A 21,163-nucleotide genomic window follows, 5' to 3' on the forward strand; every position below is an offset into this window, starting at 1 on the left:
TTCTGTTCTGTTCACACACTACTTTCAGTCCACCTACCTGCAAGGGTCAAGTCCCAAGAAATATGTATCTGTATTCCTATCGTATCACTCTCCTCCTGTTTTGTTTTCTTTCACATACATTTTCCCTCCTTTTTTGACGGGTTTCTGGACAGCAAACTCAAAACAATTTATTTTCATCACAAAAGCGATCTTTGGAATTGACGTAGTCCGAAAGAATTCATGCATCAACTTACGTCACGTATCCGACGTCATCACTTCCGCATACCTTATGGTCTCGGTATTTCGTTGGTACTTCATATTTCCTACTTGTAAAATGACCCTCAAAGCTAACCGAGACTAGTTGAGGCTGTATCAATGCGCCTCTGCCAGCAGGTTGTTTTAATGGAATTTTTAGCGAGTGACTATCGACAATTAGTGACCTGTAATTTTTAATGAGTTGGGGCATTCTGACCAATCACAGGATCTGTTTCATTAAAGCGCAAACTCGATTGAATTACAATCTTAAAGATACTGGACTTGTCAAATCCAGGTGCACTGAGCCCCTGGGGCTTTTAGTCATACCTCAGGCATCTATTCCTTTGAATAAATACCAAGTTTCATTGACTTCCATCCAAGGAGTCAAGAACTTCAATTTTTTTACGAATTAATTTTTAACTCGGACCCGCCGGTCCTTGGCCTATTTCTTAATTATTTTTAGATCTGCATCATCTTGAGGATCACATAGAATGACACGTCACAAGCAAACTAGGTCACACATAATTGATGAGCTTGTAGGAAAAAATGGAGGCTCATTCAGTCGTATCGAACCAGGGTGATAAGAAAAGAACAAAACGCAAGGGTCCCCGGCCGACTGTACCGGATTCAACCAAGAAGAAACGAAAACGCACTCGTGCACGTAACTATGACACGTCGCGCGTGTATATCGGTGAGGAGCTTGCGCGTTGGAACGAAGTGAAGAATTAATTTGGATTCATCACCAATCCGCAGTTTGCTCGTCACCTGCTGAACAAGTGGGTATTTTTTCATGCATTTCATGAGATGTTTAGGATGCTATTTATGTTATGTGATGGAAGTGTATATTGGACTTGTTTGTGAAAAGTAAATTGACCAAAGAATTACTGAATTAGGGTGGGAGGGATTTGTTGTGGAGCAGAAATGTATCACCGTGAGTCAGTAAAAGTAAGTGCCCGTTGCCCTGACAAACTGTCGATACTTTGCGTTCGGCGTTTGCTTTGATTACTGGGAACTTGCGTAAGCTGCTGTCTTGTTTAGTGTCGTTTAGTCATCATTGCTTGTGGTGTTGGGATTCCCAATTTATAACCTGTAAAAAGGAAAATGTATGCACGAGGTGTTTGACGATTTATTTCGGATAAGCGAACCGTTTCTTTCTGCGGCTATTTGCGTCTGTTATGATACTATTTATAGAACTATGCAAATGAAATATTACAAAACATAGATCGGCGCATTGTGCGATTTCTGCTCTACACTGTGTAATTTGTGTGTGTGTGTGTGTGTGCCCCTGTGTTCTATGTGCCCTCGTGTGTGTGTGTGTGTGCCCCTGTGTGAATGTGTGTGTGTGTGTATGTGGCCATGTCTGTGTATCCCTGTGGTTGTGGCTTGTGTTTTTCATGAGTCTTGAACATTATTTATTTATAGGACATTTACTTAATTTTTCTTATTTTGTGAATCAGCATTGAGGCTACAGCAACAATGCCAAGCAGAACACAGGCAGGCGGTACTTCTTTTGATCTCAGCAGGTAGTTGTATGTTTTAAATTATCAATAAAATAAATAGTAAAAGCCAAACAGTTAGTTGATACTAAATAACAGTGATTTGTAAACGATAACAATTAAGCTCAGGCTGCTGGGCCATACAATATCATGCCTCACGCCTAACATATATCACGTATACATCATGTCTTTTTTTGGTAGGACGTTGTGGCAGTTGTAGATTAACAAGCATTGAAATGATGATGGTGACCAGGATGTTCTGAGAAGAGGGTGAGCTTGCTTGTTACATAATTCATATTTTGTATTTTTCCATGTTTGAAAATATGTGTCACTATCTGTGTCTAGATCATCAGAAAGTAATGAAGAAAGCTGCGTGAAATAACAAATATTCTGAGAAATGGTTTCACTTAGACTAGAGTTAAAGTATAGCCTAGTGGTATTGTAGTTGAATTTGCAGGAGAGAACTGTTGATTAGTTAACATTATATGCTGCTTTCAGCGACAAGAAGTTTCATGGATCAAGAGCTGGCAGGACTGTGAAGCAGAAAGAGCTATCTCAGTCTTTCATTGACCCACTAGAGTGAGTTGTTTTTCTTTGATAAATATTGTGTGGGTGTGTTCAAAACACATGCTGTTTGTTGTATACGTATTAAAACAATATTTATAAAATAAAGTTGATTAATGTGAATACTGCAAATTTCTGTGTATGATAAAATCCTTTTATGGTTACAAATGGGTATTGGGATTTGTTTCATTTATGATTGATCAGAACAAATATATTCCTTTTCTATTTTCTTGAACTCTGTGTGTCGATACTGCTTGGCCAAAACTATCTCATTCTCATTGAGTGAATGATAAATTCTTCAAATAAGTTTTTCTGTCAGGAACTGGTTAATTCTGCAGATTCCAATAAGCAATAAATTGTGCATTGTGTAATTATCTTTCAGGTCATTATTGGAATGTTCAGAAACTGCTTTGACTATTGTAGGTATAGGGGCTCTTTGTGACACATGTACGTACCCATTCATTAATCTTACTTAATTATCTTAGTTTTCCCTCAATCATTAGCTTTCAGCATTTAATTGTTATGGGTAGCAGCTCAAGACAGCTACACTAATGGTAGTACTAATTGAAAAGTGTAGTGGATCTAAGACTAAGAGTTGATAACATATGTTTCCCATGGCTTTACACAATTTGTACTACCTAAAGCAAGTGAGTGCATGTTAGTTTTAAAACACATAGAGAATACCACATGGTTTGCTGTGCTGTACCAGATTGACAGGAGCTGGTTTTTTTTCACATATTGAACTGCGAGCGAAAGTGAGGTGTACAGGTGCTATGGTCGCATGCTTTGCGGAGACTGCAGGCTTGACCCATCTCAGTCTTTGGGGATGGTTACCCGAGACTATTTAAATGTAGTCTCAGCAATGACTCATGGTTTGTCATGTTGATCTTTTAGTTTGGTAACGACTGACTAAATGTTTTATATTGCTTCACGCACCTTATTTTTTTGTTTTTAGAGCCCTAATAGCTTGTGTAATTTTAACTGATATTGTTTTTCTTTGGTTAGCCTCACAATTGAAGTTACAGTTGAGTCTGGAGAGGATCAGGAGGACTAGATGATCCTGATTATGATCCCAACATCACATTGACAGCGATTCTGTAAGAGATTTGTTATTCTGGTGTTACCTGTGATGGTTGGCCCCTGCGATGAGAGGACACCTCCCTTCAAAGGACACCTAATATTGTCCTTTTTCTATTATCTCTACCAGATTATACCTGTTATGACAGGCCCCCTGCATTGCAGGTACATTTTTGTCCTTTCACCGCAGGTATCACTGTACTTTTTTTCTACTCCCTTTGGAATATTATGGTGTTAAAATACACAGTCTATAACAGTGTATTATCACAGAAGGGATGTCGTTTGGGTCGGCCCATCTGCCAATCGCCGATTTATTTTTACTTTATTCGAAACTTTCATGTCCCTATCGGCCAAATGTCCAAAGAGTATTCGCCTAAATCGGCCAAAGTTTGTCAATTTTTTTGTATTGGTCAGGCTTAATGCCCCTCGGACCATGCACCCATACATACATGCGTGTGTACCTGTGTGTGCATGTGTACACTGTACATGTGTGTGTGTGTGTGCCCTTGGTGTTTGTGGCTCTGTCTGTTAGGCCCTGTGGGTGTTGGTTGTGTTTTCATGAGGTTTTTAAATGATTATTTTATTGGACATAATAATAATATATGCATTGTGTTTTTGAAAGTATTGTACATTTTTTTTAATTGCTCATTTTATTTATGTTTTACATTTTGTGAATCAGCATTGAGGCTACGTTCATACTGCAACTGTGCCAAGCAGAACACAGGCAGGTGGTGCTTCTTCTCTTGATCTAACTTCTATAAGCAGGTAGTTGTATGTGTATATCCAGCAGTTAATAGTACACACAGAATAAAAATCCCCATGCATGGTCTCACATCCACACACAAAATCAGGAATGCATGCAATTTGTTATACATGAAGTGTATTTATTATTTATGAAAAAGCCAAACAAAGTAATAGGTCAGTCAGTTGATAGTTTATATGATCTGTAAACGATGAAAAAAAGACAGTTGCAATCCATCTTATTGTGCAATTGAAGATTGATCGATTCCAAAACAGGTTTATGGGGAAAACGTTGATTGTGAAGTTTCTTTGTTTTCTCGATACAATCTGTATGCTGTTTGTTACTTTATGAATATAATCTTGCCTTAAACACAATAATACTTGTTGCCTGTATACTTGTTTCATAACTATGATAAGTTAGTACAGGTGGAGCAAATTAATGCTGAATTAATTTCATTATCAGACTCAGTGATATTCTCAATGACATTGTACGACTTCTTTCCTAATTTGTATGTACCTTGGATCTATTATGTACATGTACTGTCTGTCAGTGTTATTTTAGGTTCAGTGTACTTAACGATCTAAAAATGATTGACCTGAATAATTTTTAGCCACGGTGGTCAGCCTATATACCTGGGACTTCTGGTATGACAACATCAACACCTGGTGCATTTGCTTATGGACTAAAGGTGCATCCATCTACTCCTGGAGTATGAGACATATCAGCCGCAGAGCCTGAGAGGTACTTGGTTTAAAGATTTTGCCTTTTTAAAGTTCTCAGAATTCACTTGTGTAGAACTTTATCCCATGGTCAAAAGATGTTATGACAAAATTGCTGTCTCAGTGTGACTGAAACTAAAGAATGCACTTCACTTAATTGAATGCAATATGCAATTATGATAAGAATAAAGAAAGAAATATAAAATATAAAATATCTGTTGCAAAAAAATCACACCTACAGATTTGCCACTTTGTGGACAGGCCTTGCATAAGCTGAAATTGATGTAAACCAAATATGAAGTAATTCGGCGGAAGGCTGTATCAGTAATTAGCATTTTTGTGGGTTGCATTTTGCGGTGTCAACCTGTGCAATACATGCTTTCTTATTTCATATCAGATAAGAACCCCACATTTCTACTTTTCTGTTTTTGAAACGTATACACTACTCGTCATAAGAAAAACTACACAGATGCGTTTGAGGTCAGATCTTTCTGATCTTTCTTTCTTTCTTTATTTGGTGTTTAACGTCGTTTTCAACCACGAAGGTTATATCGCGACGAGATCTTTCTGATGAGGCTGTTGATTGTAAAACCAAATATATCACTGAAAAGTTAATTAATTCCCATACCTTGTTCACAAAACAGATTGAGTTTACATGAGGTAGTGTCAATACAGTGGAACCTACAACACAGACACATCCCAAAATCGAATTCGCAAAATCAAGGTTCCCGCGATCAAAAAATCTAAAAAATCAGAACTAAATCGAAACATGTTTAGCATGTCCTTAGACAGTACAATCAAATCTGCATCCAAATCAGTCAGTGTTGTTCACATATCTTGTCTAACAAGGACGCTATGGCATGCTGAGCGGTGTAGGCGTCAATCCTCTCGGCAGGCATAAAAGGCAGTTTTTGAAGCCGTTTTAGCGGGTAATGAGACAAAAAAATGGTACATTTGAGTAACTCGCAAAGCATTGCCTTCAAACTTACGAATACGGGGATTTGTGCAAACACATGTCGTAAACTACACACGAAATACCAAGTCATTAGAGATATTAGTTCTGCTGTTAGGGGCGGGGATATAGCTCAGTTGGTAGCGCGCTGGATTTGTATTCAGTTGGCCGCTGTCAGCGCGAGTTCGATCCCAGGTTCGGCGGAAATTTATTTCACAGAGTCAACTTTGTGTGCAGACTCTCTTCGGTGTCCGAACCACCCCCTGTGTATACTACATTGGGTGTGCACGTTAAAGATCCCACGATTGACAAAAGGGTCTTTCCTGGCAAAATTGCTTAGGCACAGTTAATAATTGTCTACCATACCCGTGTGACTTGGAATAAGGCCGTGAAAGGTAAATATGCGCCGACATTGCTGCAATCTACTGGCCGTATAAAATTTCATCTCACACGGCATCACTGCAGAGCGCCTAGAACTGTACCCACGGAATATGCGCGATATAAGCCTCATTGATTGATTGATTGATGTTATGCGACATACCAGAAAGAATTTTGATAATAAAGAGGTACCCAGTCCGATTGAACAGAAACAAATTAAAATTAGCATGCATTTAGAAAAATGAAACCTTCAATTTACCTTTAAATTGAAAACAGTTTTAACATTGGCTGTTTACAGCGCACTTGTTTAAACGCACACACAAATTCTTGAAAAATGCTTTTTCAAGAGCCATTGATCAGTTAAGTGTGTCGGCAGTGAGCTTTGCTAGGCGTAGGCCGACATTTGCGCTCAGCGCTCGGAATGAGTCAACTTCTTAAAAAGTACTTTCGCGTTGAAATCCTCATACCACCCATGTCTGATAAAATATGTACGTGAAATGTGAGTATGTGGCGCATCTGTCATTGTTTTTGAAGATTTCAACAAATCATTTTTTTCGATGAGTCAGCAAAAACCTACCGTCAATTTAATTTGTTTCTGACATGACAAATAACAGCAGACCTATTAAATGTCTCAAAAAAACTTGAAACTCAGTATGCACTTTACGACATGTGTTAGCACAAACATCCGAAAGTTTGAAGGCAATGCCAGGGGTGGGATTTCTTCCCTCGGAGACGGATTCCCAGGAAGAATTTGGCAACTTTTTTTTTATACCTTTTTTTTGTTAATCTCTGGCAGCTGTTGTTTACACTGGGTTCATGTGAGATGTAGTTGTGCCAGGTCAGCCACCTTTCACCATGTCAGAGTGACTAACAGGGGGCAGCAATGTCATGTCATGTCATCCAGGGGAATGTGGCATCATAGTTGCTATTTGTAAACTCGGCTCACCCACATCTTTATATTCTCCTATTGCAGGGATTCACAAACCTTCAGTGCTGTGGAACAGAAAACTTGCATTCCTGATCTATAAACCAGCGGTATTTAGCTTCTGATGCATTGAGCCCTTTAGAAAGTTAGCAAGTGAAACAGACTTAAAATTAAATAAAACATATTTCTCTTTTAATTGAAGCTATGATTCAATAATCATTTTTAAATATAACTCCTGAAATGAATTGAAAAGCAGCATCAGAAGACTGTGTATGGCATTAGCAAGGGATATAACTCTGGTGGTTTCTGTTTTTGTCCAAACCTTCTTCTTTTTTAACCTGAGCAGTTAGCCCTTTTAAGGTGTTCAATTGAAGCAGACTGACTTTAAACTTGTTTCTCATTTGGTTCAAGCTATGGTTAAACAATTATTTGAGAATATACCACCTGTAATGATAAAATCATAAGCTACATGTAAAAATTTGAAATACAAGGGAGGTGACTGTTATTTTCTGTGTTTGTCTAATTTCCAAATGGGTCGTCTTCAAAACCCCACCGTCAATTAAAGCTTTGTGCCAAGGATAGAACTGTTTTCACGAGAAGGAATGTGCCTTTAATCTCTTTTGCAGCACAGAGCTAATATTCCTCAGCACACAGCCTCTTGGTTTTCCAACCTTTTCTTTGTATTTGTGTCCTTTGTTGCCACACACGTTTTGGGTCTTGAACCTTCTCTGAAGATGTGTTGACATCAGCAGCCGATGGCCCAAATTCGGGTGATCCGCCTAGTATAGGGTCGTCATCCAAAACTGGTTCTTGGTTAAGGTTGTTCAGGGTCGTGTTGGGAAGGGCCCAGAGGCTCCGTGCCCCCCCCCCCCCCCCCCCCCCCCCCCCCCCGCCCCCCTTTTTTGTTTTCATGGTCGTTGTGCAGGTAATCCAGATCAACCTTGAGAACTTATCTTTTTTGTTGTCAAATGTGTCATCCTGAAACATACATAGAGGAACATGTTTAAACGATTTCAAAAACAATGTAAACATGCAAATAAACTTGTCTGTGTGTGTGTGTGTGTGTGTGTGTGTGTGTGTGTGTGTGTTTTGCAGGTGCTTCACACACACAGGCCGAAGTGGAAGTCATTACAGAAGACTTGTGGCTGTTTCCTAACTGCGTGTGTGTCATAGACGAGACGACCCGTGACACTTTGAGCTTCAAGAACAGTTGATCAAATTTGTGTTTGTTTTGTTTTTTTAACATGTTTTTACTTCTGTTACTTTCATATATATATATATAGTATTACAATAACATCAAACACAAAAGACTGTGTTGAATGTATCTTTAAAAAAAAAATAGAATAAAGAAAAAAAAGAAAGCACAGTAAACAGTCACACAGCCCATTTCAAATTTAGGCCTAAAAAAAAAAAATAGGTGTGGTTACGGTAGCCCGACCTACCCTAATTTTAGGGGCCGATCCTATAACCTTTTATTACATTTGTCAAAAAAACAAAAAAACAAAAAAACAAAAACGAGTGCAAAAAACGCAGTGAAAGCGAAAGCGCCCGAGTCGCACACTTATTTCCCTGTCAAGTAGGTTTAATTTGTACACATTAGAAAAAAAAGTTAAAAAAAAAAAAAGTGATTGCCTACCTACCTACCCTATTTTTTTGGGTTATGTTACCGTAACCACACCTATTTTTTTTTGGCCTTATATAAAAAGAATACTATACATCTCTTTTCTTATTAATTATGTAATATTATATTTCTAAAGTCTATTTGCTTTTTTATTCCGCTATTTTTCTTGCCATCATTGACGCTCATTATCTTTGTGTGATGTTTGACATGGATGTGAATTTAAGGAACAGTGATACAAACGTTCAACATTCACACCTAATAAATCAAAATACACTGAACATTCCCCCTGCCAGATATCTTCCAGACTTGCACAATGCAACTGTTCATGTGGTTGTTGGTAATGAGTTTTTTCCCCACAACCAAGTGATCGAGTGAGTGTGATTGCATTATGCCTAATGGGTGGCGATGCCCACCTGGTCACAATGGTACAAACGGAACACATGGTTCAAACCACAGCTCCAGACGGAATGATGATGGACTGAAAAGGTTTTACACATACCTTGTTTACATGGTGTACAGTAAGCTCACTTGATTTTAAATGTCTGGTATATGTATCATACCTCCCCCCCCCCCCCCCAACACACACACCCAAGGCCAAAGCATACATCAATCTCCACTCCCACCAATATTGATCTATTTTTATTGTTAGATCTGTAAATTGAACAGGTTTTTGAAGCAACAGCATACAGGCTGGTGTCAAGCTTACCCGATTTGTGGCTGAAGGTTGTTTCTTGATGACACTGACAGGCAGAAGAATTAAATGCTCTTGCAAGTACTTTCACTTTGGAGTGTAGATGTCATCTGTCCCTGTCAAGTCCCTTATTACGAAGGATTGTTGTTTGTCTTGATGGCATTAACTGGAGGAAATAAAAGCAGCAAAGCAAAATTAGTATTTCATTTGTCATCTCTCTCCCTCTTTCTCTGTGCATGCGTATGGCTGTGTGTGTGTGTGTGTGTGTGTGACGGTATGTGCGTGTGTGTGTCTCACAGTATGCATGTGCGGGTCACAGTGTGTGTGCGTGTGCGGTTTTTTTGGTTGGCAATGAGTGCGTGTGTGTGTTATTGTTTGGTAATTTCAAGGCAAGAGAGCCTTCTTATGCGAATACCCCAGTGACTGAGTCAGCCACTATTTGCTTTGTGTTCGTGACTAAGCTAAATTTGATTTAAACCAAGAGCATAAAGATGACTGAATGCTACAGTCATGAAAAATGATCGTTGCTGCTGCGTTTTGTTTTTCTCTATCATTTCTAATCAACACATCACTAGACTCTGAAACTGACAGCATTTTCCCAAACAGATGACACATTGATTACAGTATGATAGAAGTTGTCAGATAATTTTACACTGTAAAACTAAAAGAGGCAATGTGCCAAGAGGTAGATACATGTTTTGAACGTAGAACTAGAGTTCGGCTAAGGCAGATTTGAGACAGGAACAGGAGAGAAATGTAGATCTACATACTTGCCTTCAAGACAAAAGCGTACAGCAAGGAAAGCATAGAGACAGAGACAGACAAACCATCTTTGATACAGACCTTACAATACATGAATGCAAACAAATCTAGATCCAGACGCTTACCTTTCATTTCACCCCACGTCTGCTGCATGGACAGTAGGAACAGGTCCCGATGTTGCTGGTTTGTGTAGTTTTTACTTCCATGGTTCCATAGATTCCAACTCCTCGCCAAGATTCAGGTTGATGAAATATTTCGGTTCCGAATCGGCAAGTTTTGATGCTGAACTGACCGCCATTTGATGATTTGTAAAGTGGGTGTCGACTGAAGTGCGCTCAGGGGCTGGAACTGGAAGTTCCTTGCGATCCGTTCGGAATAGATCCTGCTGTATTTCAAACGGATGGGCCGAGACGGGTGCTATCAAGCTTGTGAGACGTACGGTTCGCATGCTACACGGTCGGTTTGTGGTCAGTTTCGGGCGGTCCGTCTCAAACGTACTGGCGAATCTGATCGTGTATCTTGGCATCAATGATCAAAGCAGACGACGCTTACGTCACGAATCTGTGCGTACACCACGTAATAACTAGGTTAATTTATGCACTCGCGTGAACAAGAAACTGTCGAGCTTCACAGATGTCGTCGTTGGGTAGTTTTGGGTTTGTTTTACTACCATAGGTGGATTTTTGAACTGTAAATGCACTCAGCTGCAACGAAAACGCAAAACGAAGGCTGTGAGCTGCACTGTGCCTTTAATTAGCAGTGTATAATTTCAGCTGTTTGATTTTTAAAATAACAAGACGGGGGAATTACAGGGTCATCTCGAAGCAAAAACCATTGAAAATTCCCATTAGAACTTGTTTGTTTTATATTGCCAGGAAGTTCATTCCACATTAAAGAGTTGAGGAAGGAAAAATGTGTTAAAACTTGACTAAATGTAAAAATGATTGCTTATATAGGCTAACTCAGTTCTCCAACGAGAAGTTTGCCTATTAAATGGTTTGTTTCGGTGATAAGGATTTACGCACTGATCATATCGTCTGGCAATATATCTATAACAACAACAACAACAACAACAACAACAACAACAACAACAACAACAACAGAATGGTTGATCGGGAAACTGCAAAGAAAAACAAAACAAGTCAGAAAACAATTTTAAATAAACGGTACAATGCGTTCGTTAAGATATGCAGCGGAGGGAAAACTGTGCTTTTACAGTTTGACATTTTGGTTTCAAACTAGAGATAAGCAAAACCAAGAGTGGCCTTATCAATCAATCAATCAATCAATATGAAGCTTATATAGCGCGTATTCCGTGGGTACAGTTCTAAGCGCTTGTCGAAGAGTTGTCAACACGGCAGAACTAACAAAGAAACTAACATCTACAGACGGACACGAACCCTATCACACACTAGCAAACCCTGATAAACATACAACAAACAACTGTTTAACAACAATGTACACATCAATAGCTAGGTCCAAACACAATAATATTAAACACAAAGAAAACACCTCTCACAGAGCACAGCACAGGAATGTCTTTTGGGGCACAACACATCACGTCGAACATGAAAGTCGCAGCCAGCTACGGGAAGAACTGAGTCTTCAACCTACTCTTGAACGCGTCAAGAGAGGGGCTCTGGCGAAGCTCAAGCGGTAGGGAGTTCCAGACGAAGGGGCCCGCAGAGGGGAATGCACGCTGACCAGCAGATGCGAGTTTTCGAGCGAGGGATGTGAAGGCGGAGTGGGTCAGCAGCAGAACGAAGGGGACGGTCGGAGGGCTGGGAAACAATAGGATTCCTGAGTTGTGACATTGCTGAATAATAGTAATTGAGCGGCACATACTGCATATGTTAAAGTAGTTTGTCTAAAAGGTCAGCCTAAGCTAATTTGATAGCAGTTTTCTTCATCGTTTAGGGTGGGAATGAAACAGCAAACTCATCAAGCAAACCGCTTAATTTCGTCCCGACATTAGCCGGAACTTTTATCCCCTACGCTAATACTAGGGTCCAGCAGACTTTAATTGTCTGTGTGTGTCTCGACTTAACAGCTTATTGCTGGGAAACTACTGGGCGCAGCTCGTTCAAAAGTTGATACACTAACTTGATAATAGGTCCGATTGATCGTATTAAAACTTCATAATGTTACCTGGGACCTAAATGCGAAATAAACCACAAAAAAACGACTTGGCGGTGGGAGGAATTCGCGGTGCAACAGCCAGCCAGGCAGTCTGATGGAACGGTGCAAGGTCTCGGCCAACCAAGACTATGGCATACTCGTAGCAAAGCCGCCGAATGGTACCGTAAACCAAGAATAGTGACGTAATTACGTCACGGTCGAAAGTCTTTGACGTCAATGCCTCCCTGTAGTCTTTTTCTCTCGCGCGGTGTGTGTGTGTGTGTGTGTTCATTTTGTGCACATGTGTTAGTGTTACTATTTGTGTGTGTGTGTGTGTGTGTGTGTTTCGTTGTGTGTGTGTGTGTGTGCGTGCACGAGTCTGTACTCGTGTGTGTGTGTGTGTGTGTGTGTGTGTGTGTGTGTGTGTAAGAAAGAAAGAAAGAGAGAGACTGAGGGAGGGAGTGAGGGAGAGAGAGTGTGTGTGTGTGTGTGTGTGTGTGTGTGTGTGTGTGTGTGTGTGTGTGAATGTCTGAAGAGTACTCGGGTCCAGCGCGAGCGTTTTTTATTCAAGTACCTGCTTTACCTTTCCGCTTCAGTTTATCGAACACTTGACACACTGACACCGCTTCACAGCTGGCAAACGGGAGAGCATGATAAACTCAAGCTCCAAAGTTAAGCAACCTTTTATTTAAAACAAAACATTGTGTATCTTTGTTCAGTAAATGAGCTTTATCAATGGTATCCAAAGCATGTATATCTGGCTTTCCTTGAGTGCATATTCACGATCTTCACGTGTTAAACGTGACGTGTGTACAGCGCAGTTTTCCGAAGATGGTCACTGTTGCAAAGTGCACGCTTTGGTCAGTAACTTTTGTCACTTGCTAAACAAGTCAGAAATGGCCAAAACTGATTCACTGAGGTGGCAGATGGTTGGAACTGTACTCGATCTGCTTAGGACTTTGTACTTGAGGCGATGACGTAAAGAATGGTCACACAGGAATCGTTTTGTGCAATAACGGCTAGACAAACAGTCTCGTCATGGACGAGTGAGCAGACCGATATCTAAATCTGGTTGTTATCAAACACCGTGCACCGGGATGATTCCTGAGTACCTACGGTGTGTGACAACTAGTTCCAAACAGACCAGTCACGCTCTCTATGGCTGTTCCAGATTTAAGAATAGGACCGGTTTTTAGAGAAAAAGCTCGAACGGCTAGAGTGCAGCCTTCGAAATCAATAAAGTGATAGTGTTCCAGTCGGGGGAAATAACAACTCACTGCTGACAGTAAGCAAAGCACTTGGGGAGACACACTGTACATACAAATGAAAGAGAGATGACAATTTGTCATGCTTACCAAAAAGTTATTGGTAGTGCCTTGCCGTTTGGGGAGGGTATCATCACGATCACGGGAAGGGAAATTTTAGCTTTCACGATCACAGTTACCTTGATTTTTGTTTTCACGATCACAAACACCTTGACGAATAGAGGATCATAGAGTGATACAGCTGTGAAAAATGTACGTTGAAAATAAAATGCTTTGCAATAATGCCCATCACGATCACGAAAACAAATGAAGATCACGATCACGAGACTTGATTTTTTTTTGTCATCACGGATCACGGGCAAAGTCCTATCACGATCACAGAGATGGACATTTCGCCAATCACGGTCACAGAAAGGTAAAAAAACGCCAATCACGATCACGATTTTAAACCCTTTGGGGCCCTCTTTGGGCTTTGTGTCCCTTTTATTACACCCCCGGTATAGGGGTGTGTATAGGTTTCGCTCGATGTGTTTGTTTGTTTGTTTGTTTGTGTTCGCATATAGATCTCAAGAATGAACGGACCGATCGTCACCAAACTTGGTGAACAGGTTCTATACATTCCTGAGACGGTCCTTACAAAAAATTGGGACCAGTCAAACACACGGTTAGGGAGTTATTGGTGGATTAAGATTCTACAAGGACTTATAGAGGGACATATTAATGGTCAAAGGGAAATAACCACACTTGTTAGCAGTGCCTGCTCAGTTGGTGGCAGTGACAATGCTAAGGACGGGGGTGTTTTTCCTACCTCGGAGGAATTTCTTGTTTTCAACGTTTTTTCTCAAACCTGAATGTCTTCATTTTCTTAAGTGTAAATAAACACTTCGTTGTAAGAAGTCCTCAAACAAAGTTGGGTGAGTAACATGCATACATGCATATATAAGCAAAATTGATTCAGGATATAGCGATAAATAGTATACATAAACACAATATTTATCTCCTGAAAATGGTTGGCAGTAAGAGACATGGTAAGATGGAGGTGTTGCCCTACAGGACGCTGATTTATCGATACAATACAACTAAATTCAATTCAATTCAATACAATACGATACAATACAATACAATACTACTTTATTTCAAAATGAGAAATTACATTGTGGTTGGCCGTGAACACACAACAACATCAAAATACATCAATATAAGCAACACACACACACACACACTCACACGCCCGCACGCACACACACACACACACACACACACAAACACACACACACAGATATTGCAATACAATACAATACAATACAATACAATACAATACAATACTACTTTATTTTAAAATGAGAAATTACATTGTGGTTGGCCGTGAACACACAACAACATCAATATAAGCAACTATAACACACACACACACACACACTCACACGCCCGCACGCACGCACGTAAGCACGAATATACGCACACATTCTTACTCTTCACGTTCAGACCTTCATAACAGCAAACAAGTCGCGTAAGGCGAAATTACTACATTTAGTCAAGCTGTCGAACTCACGGAATGAAACTGAACGCACTGTATTTTTTCACCAAGACAGTACAGCTTCGTCAATCCCCGCGAGAAGGAAATCGCTCACCTCCCACGTGCAAAACGAAGTGAAATTAACACGCCAGAATAGCGCGGTAGCGTATTGTGCTAAGCAGGAAAGCGCGCTTTTCTGTATTCTTGTTAACTTTCTGAGCTTGTTTTGAATACAACCTATCATATCTATATGTTTTTGGAATCAGGAAATGATAAAGAATAAGATGAAATCATTTTTGGATCGATTTCTTAAATTTTAATCGTAAGACTAATTAATCGATTTTCGTTAATTGTGATCACATTTTAAGAGTAAACATGACATATGTATATATTTTTAGATTCAGAATGTGATGAAGAATACGATGCAATCAATTTTAAATCTGTTTGCAAAAAATCGATTTTAATGACAACTTTAATGAGCAAACTCATTAATTAATTTTTAAGCCTCCAAGCTGAAATGCAATATAAAAAGTCCGGGCTTTGTCAAAGATTACTTGACCAAAATTTCAACCAATTTGGTTGAAAAATGAGAGCGTGACAGTACCGCCTCAACTTTCACAAAAAGCCGGATATGACGTCATCAAAGACATTTATCCAAAAAATTTAAAAAAAAGTCTGGAGATACCATACTCAGGATCTCTCATGTCAAGTTTCATGAAGATCGGTCCAGTAGTTTTCTCTGAATCGCTCTACACACACACACACACACACACACACACACACACACACACACACACACACACACACACATACACCACGACCCTCGTCTCGATTACCCCCTCTACGTTAAAACATGTAGTCAAAACTTGACTAAATGTAATAAAAGAGGTTAAAACTGATTGTAACGTCGATAAAACATTTGTAAACTATTTGGCTTTGTGTTGACATTCAAACACTTTAATTTTTGCATACAGTTACTCTGCATTAACACTTCTTGTTAATAACTCCTGTGTCATGATTTTCAAATGTCGGTTTATTATCAAGCACGGTTCCAAGATACTTACAATCACTCGCCCGTTCCACTCTAATACCACCCCAAAAATAATTTTGGTATAAGACTAGGTTTTCTCCTAAAATCAATTACTTTTTTTGGCATATTTGTCATATTTAGATCAAGATAATTTTCTCTACACCATAAATGAAACTGTTCAACTTCTTTCAAATAAGTAACATCACACTTTGAAAGATCTTGTATAGAAGTGCATTCATTGGTGTAAAAAAGGTAAGGAGAAATATTTCATCCAACACGTGTGTCACGAAGCCAAGTTTAATGCCTTTAACGGCATAGAAGGTTGACACGGGCATAATTTGTCCCTTGGGGGTGCGAAAAATATCGCAAAGATTATTTTGCCCAGTTTGGATGGCATACATCAGAATGCAGCCACACTCACAACATGCAGTGCGACGACAAAGGACGGTTTGTTTCGCTTCAGTCGTGCGTTCAAAACGCGGAGATGAAATCGGTCAGAACGGGATAAGTGTCTCGATCATGTCAGTAGACTTGCCCATTCCATGAAAGAGTTGGTTCGAACTTGCTACCGCCGGCACAATTAAAGCGTGATGTAAATGCGCCTTTTGCGGTGCAACAACATTCAACTGTGCATCCTGTAAACATATTTAGTGCACGACCCGCCGAAATTCGTGGGTGGATTTTTTGTGTGTGAAAAAAAAAAGAATTGTAGAGGATAAAAGAAGACTGGTGCGATCTGTTTTCATGTCTGTGAGATATTTGAGCCTAGACAAAGTATTGGATGTAACTGAAATGTTCGGGTGGTCTACATGCGTGTCACATTGACGTTTACGAATGTTGTCACAGCGATCGAAGGTGAGTGCTATTTGGTGAGTTGTATCGCTTTCTGTTTCACATATGTTTTACTAGATGAATACCCGGCTTCGCCGGGAAGAAGTAGAGCCGACTTGGCCGGGTGAGTGGTACGCGATTGACGCCACACGAAGGAAGGGAGATAAACGCGCAAAACACTGGAGAAGATAAGGAAGAGTTACTGGGAATGGATGTACAGAAAAACCATAAAAACCAAAATCGGTTCAGCGCTGCGCGCTGAGAGCACGTATTGAAAATTTTCATCGACCAGATTGTGTCCGGGGTCTACCTGAATATGCCCACCAAATGTGAAGCAGATCCATCGAGAACTTTGGCCGTGCATCGCGAAGTGACAGACAGACACACACAAGCCGTATATAGATATAGATTCGTGTCGACACCACAATCATGTTATCGACGGATTTTGCAGGTGAATTGTAGCGTAACATGTTGAACGTATTACTGGAACAGTGTCAACGCGTGTGAACAAGGGACATATTGGATTGTTTTGTAAAAAAAAGAAAAGAAAAAAAAAGAAGTGTTTAAGCTACTTAACTAGAACAAATGATGCTTAGTAATATGCACCCCCCCCCCACACACACACACACAACCATTCTATCTTTCATATGGCTTCAGAAATTTCACGCTTCTGCACGCACAAGGGCCCAGCACCCGGTTTGCTGAGAATTCCACCCAGACTGAAGGTCCGGGATTTACAGAAATTACGCATAGGGGCACAGAGAAAAGCAAATAATCTGTTCAGTGTTTTGTTATTTCACAAGACCCTTTAGTACAACGATTCGACAAGCAGTGTCCTACCCCCCCCCCCCCCAAAAAAAAAAAAAAAACCCATCTACGTGTGTGTGTGTGTGTATGTGCGTGTGTGCGTGCGTGTGTATGTGATCAAACGAATGTGTACGAACGGATACGCTTTTGGTACGAACGGAAACGTGATTTTGTACGAACTGAATCATGGCGTATAAACGGAATCAGCATGTTTTCAAAAGACAAGTGATTGTACAAAAGCCACGAGTTTCTATAAACTTCTCTTCAAGCGAAATGTCGTAACAGGCAATGGTTTTGGTTATCATGTGCAAATCAGGGGACAGATTTGATAACAGAGCGAGAAAAACAAGAAATGTTTTACTTGCACCTTGGTACTTATCGCCCAACCAATTAGCTACCTAATTTGTGCAATATCACAAAAGTGCGCAGCCAACACGACTTACTGCCACGTTTTTCCCCCAAGCAAGTGCCGGAAATGAGGCTGTATGAACAGAAACATCCTGCGTACGAACTGAAACATCCGGTGTATGAACGGAATCAGTTGACACACGTGTCATAGCAAACCCTGAAAAATTGCATCGCCTGCTGAGGAAAAGTTCCTTACCGTGATTTTCATTTGAATAAACAAGCGTGTTGCAATAGTTTCCGCGGTGATCCAGTCAGGAGATGTATTCACGGAGGATAACCGGCTATAAACTGGTAAGCTGGTGAACAGTGGTAAACACTCGATTCCGCCTTCATTTTCCCGTTTTAACGCAAAGTTGTTGATTTCTGTCAGGATTAAAGGTGAGCTACTGCTTCTGCGATGACTAACTTTGTTTCAAAATATGTTGAAGAAGGATTTGCGTTTTCCCGTATTTAAATGTTAAAGCCAGAAATCGTGACGACGGAGCCCCGGAAATGGCTGCTCGGTGGGTTTTGAAGGTAGAAATGTGCTTGTTTTCAGCTTAGGTACGGCAGTCTTAGTGACAAAGGAGTCATACCTGATGCAAAGGAGTGCTATTGTGGGGTTGGAATAATTTATTATAGCGTGCAGGCGAGAGGCGGTCGAATATATGCAAGATGATCGTACACCGGGTTGTCTACCGTCGCGAATGGGGCAGCAGAAGCATAATCCGGTTTGATGCATACTTTTTTGTTACACTAGACATTCGAACACTCTCTCTCTCTCTCTCCCTTCCTCTTTCTTTTTCTCTCTGTCTGTCTGTCTCTCGCTCGCTCTCTCTCTCTGAGACTCTGTCTCTCTCTCAGCAGTCTCTCTCTGTTCCGTCACTGAATAGTTGATCGTTGCTTAAAGCACCCCCCGACTAACCTTCAATATAATGTTGAATTGGAGTGGCTGTCATCCGTTAGCCAGCCACTGAGCATAGAACAATACTTTGAGGTGGAAAGAAGGCACACGGTTAGAAGATAGTCGCTGTTGACGGATGCCGTCAGTTTGATGTCTGCTGTCCTTGGTGCCACGGCCGCGGCCGGGGGTTGGGAAGCGGGCGAAGGGCCCGGCAGGGGGCAGAAGCAAAGAAAAATTGCATAATATAACGGGCCCGTGCCACTGAAATGTATCCACCGAAAGCCAAAACACCGGCAGGCTCAACTGAAGAGGAGAGTCTCACCGCAGCATTGTTCTTGTGATTTTTGTATGTCATTGTTGTCATTAAGTCGGCCTTTAATGGATTGTCCGAGCGAGCTGTTAAATATATACTACTTCACTGTGTGTGTGTGTCACGGTGGGTGTGTGTGTCACGGTGTGTGTGTGTGTGTGTGTGTGTGTGTGTGTGCGTGTGTGTGTGAGTGTGTGTGTGTTGGCCCGGGGGGGGGGGGGGGGGGTAGACTTGTGTTGGGGATGTGGATTTAACATGTTGTTAAAACATGAGTAAAATGATGTAATGGAAGTACCCGGTATGGGTTATTTGGACAGTCGTGTATCGCTCAACTAGATTGACAGACCAAAAAGGAAGTGCAAGTGCCTTTTCCAGTGTAAATGAGACCACTCGGCTTTTCTTTTGGAAAATGTCTATATATTCAGGCAGTGGGATACCCAGGTGGCGCAAGAAGCTAACAGGTTTGGTCTTGTGTGAGAACCCTTTCTGTTAAGCCTGAGTTAAACATTTCTCTCAATGGACAAACAAATAACATGGCTTATCCCATTACCTGCCTCTTTGTCTCTGTTAGCTGAGGAGGTGATTATTCTGGACTTATCCATCACAACCGAGTCTCGATCTCACCTGTCATTGGTCATTGTCTTTGATCTCAGAGTAGGGGTCCTGATTTGGCCTATATGGTCCGCTGGACCCAAAAAGCAACAGCTATCAAATAAAATCTCAGAGTACAATTGAATAATTTATAGAGGTCATCGGCATATTTATCGTTAACTCGGACACTACTTTCTTTAGCAAAACGATTGAAATATTCTGCGGTATAAAAGTCTAACTCACGTTTAGCTAACGATCTACATACATTTTAACATTGAAGAAATAAAGAAAACAACAAAGAATACACATCATCTGCTGGGGTGAAAAGTGCTGAGTGAAGATTATGAGTTGGCCGAAGCGGTGAGAACTCGAACTCGAACTCGAACTCGAACTCGAAAACTTTATTACCGAGGGATGATAGCATTAGGTCCATATGGTCCTTTCTTACAGCTAGTCCCTACTATAATACACACAAGAAACAAAGAACAAATATGAAGAATTTATAAAAAAAAAACAATAATAAAATAAAAAAACAATGGGGAAAGGTATAACAAAATAAAAATTAAAAATTCAAAAGTGTGCTTGTTAATGGAAGCATACTATACACTTTCTCTTTTACACATCCTCACACACATTCGCACAAAGTGTACACCGACTTAGTCGTTAGAGAGGTGCTTTCGGAGCTGTCTTTTAAAAGAAGATAATGACAGACATGACTTGATATTTACAGGTAGTGAATTCCAAAGGAACGCACCAGAATAAGAAAAACTAGTTTTAAACAGAGAGAGAGAGAGAGAGAGCGATAAAGACAGACAGTGATTCAAGGCGCACAACTCTAGTACTCTTCATCGGCAACCGCTTAGATCAATCCCGACAACAAAATCCTGATTCAAAATCCTGAGCGACGAAATAAGAATTAAACTAAAACAGTATGCTTACAGTTTTGTTCATTTGCTATCGCTTTTAGGGCATTGATTGCTAAATCTGTTTCAACAAAACAAGGCTGTCCCATCTGTCGTCTGCTGCAGATCTGTCTACAGAAATACAGGCTAAGCTTACTGATCAAGTTGACCAGCAACATGGAAATTGCCACTTACAAAGTTGGAGATACGGTTAAAATAAAAGGTGGCGAAGAAGGTCGGACCTTGCGTGTGTTATTTTTCAATTTTAAAGTAAACAACGGTGTGTAGGTTCAGGTCATGCAGGCAGATAGATTTACAAGTTTTGACCTACATTGAATAGA

General features: G+C 40.4%; 1 protein-coding gene and 1 long non-coding RNA gene across 5 annotated transcripts in view; both read left to right on the plus strand.

The window, feature by feature from the left end:
• The first annotated feature begins 537 nt into the window (after window positions 1-537).
• On the plus strand, window positions 538-9,594 carry LOC138972019 (uncharacterized). Of its 2 annotated transcripts, none has more exons than XR_011457433.1 (7): window positions 538-1,010; window positions 1,692-1,757; window positions 2,229-2,309; window positions 3,300-3,391; window positions 4,051-4,136; window positions 4,724-4,854; window positions 8,183-9,594. It is a non-coding gene; the product is annotated as an uncharacterized lncRNA (long non-coding RNA). The 2 variants fall into 2 exon arrangements; XR_011457434.1 differs by lacking the exon at window positions 538-1,010 and adding an exon at window positions 1,197-1,251.
• A 6,933-nt stretch (window positions 9,595-16,527) lies between these two features.
• Window positions 16,528-21,163, plus strand: part of LOC138972050 (uncharacterized) — a 34,154-nt gene continuing 29,518 nt past the window's right edge. Inside the window, exon 1 of one of the 3 annotated variants that reach the window (XM_070344898.1) lies at window positions 16,528-16,959. In XM_070344898.1, the coding sequence (XP_070200999.1) occupies window positions 16,900-16,959 (60 nt within the window). In that variant the 5' untranslated portion in view covers window positions 16,528-16,899. Of the gene's footprint in view, window positions 16,960-18,350; window positions 18,428-21,163 lie in introns of those variants that run through there. The other 2 variants (XM_070344906.1, XM_070344903.1) reach the window with 2 other exon arrangements.

This window comes from Littorina saxatilis, linkage group LG1 (genome assembly GCF_037325665.1).
Source record: "Littorina saxatilis isolate snail1 linkage group LG1, US_GU_Lsax_2.0, whole genome shotgun sequence".
Classification (NCBI taxonomy): Eukaryota; Metazoa; Mollusca; class Gastropoda; order Littorinimorpha; family Littorinidae; genus Littorina; species Littorina saxatilis.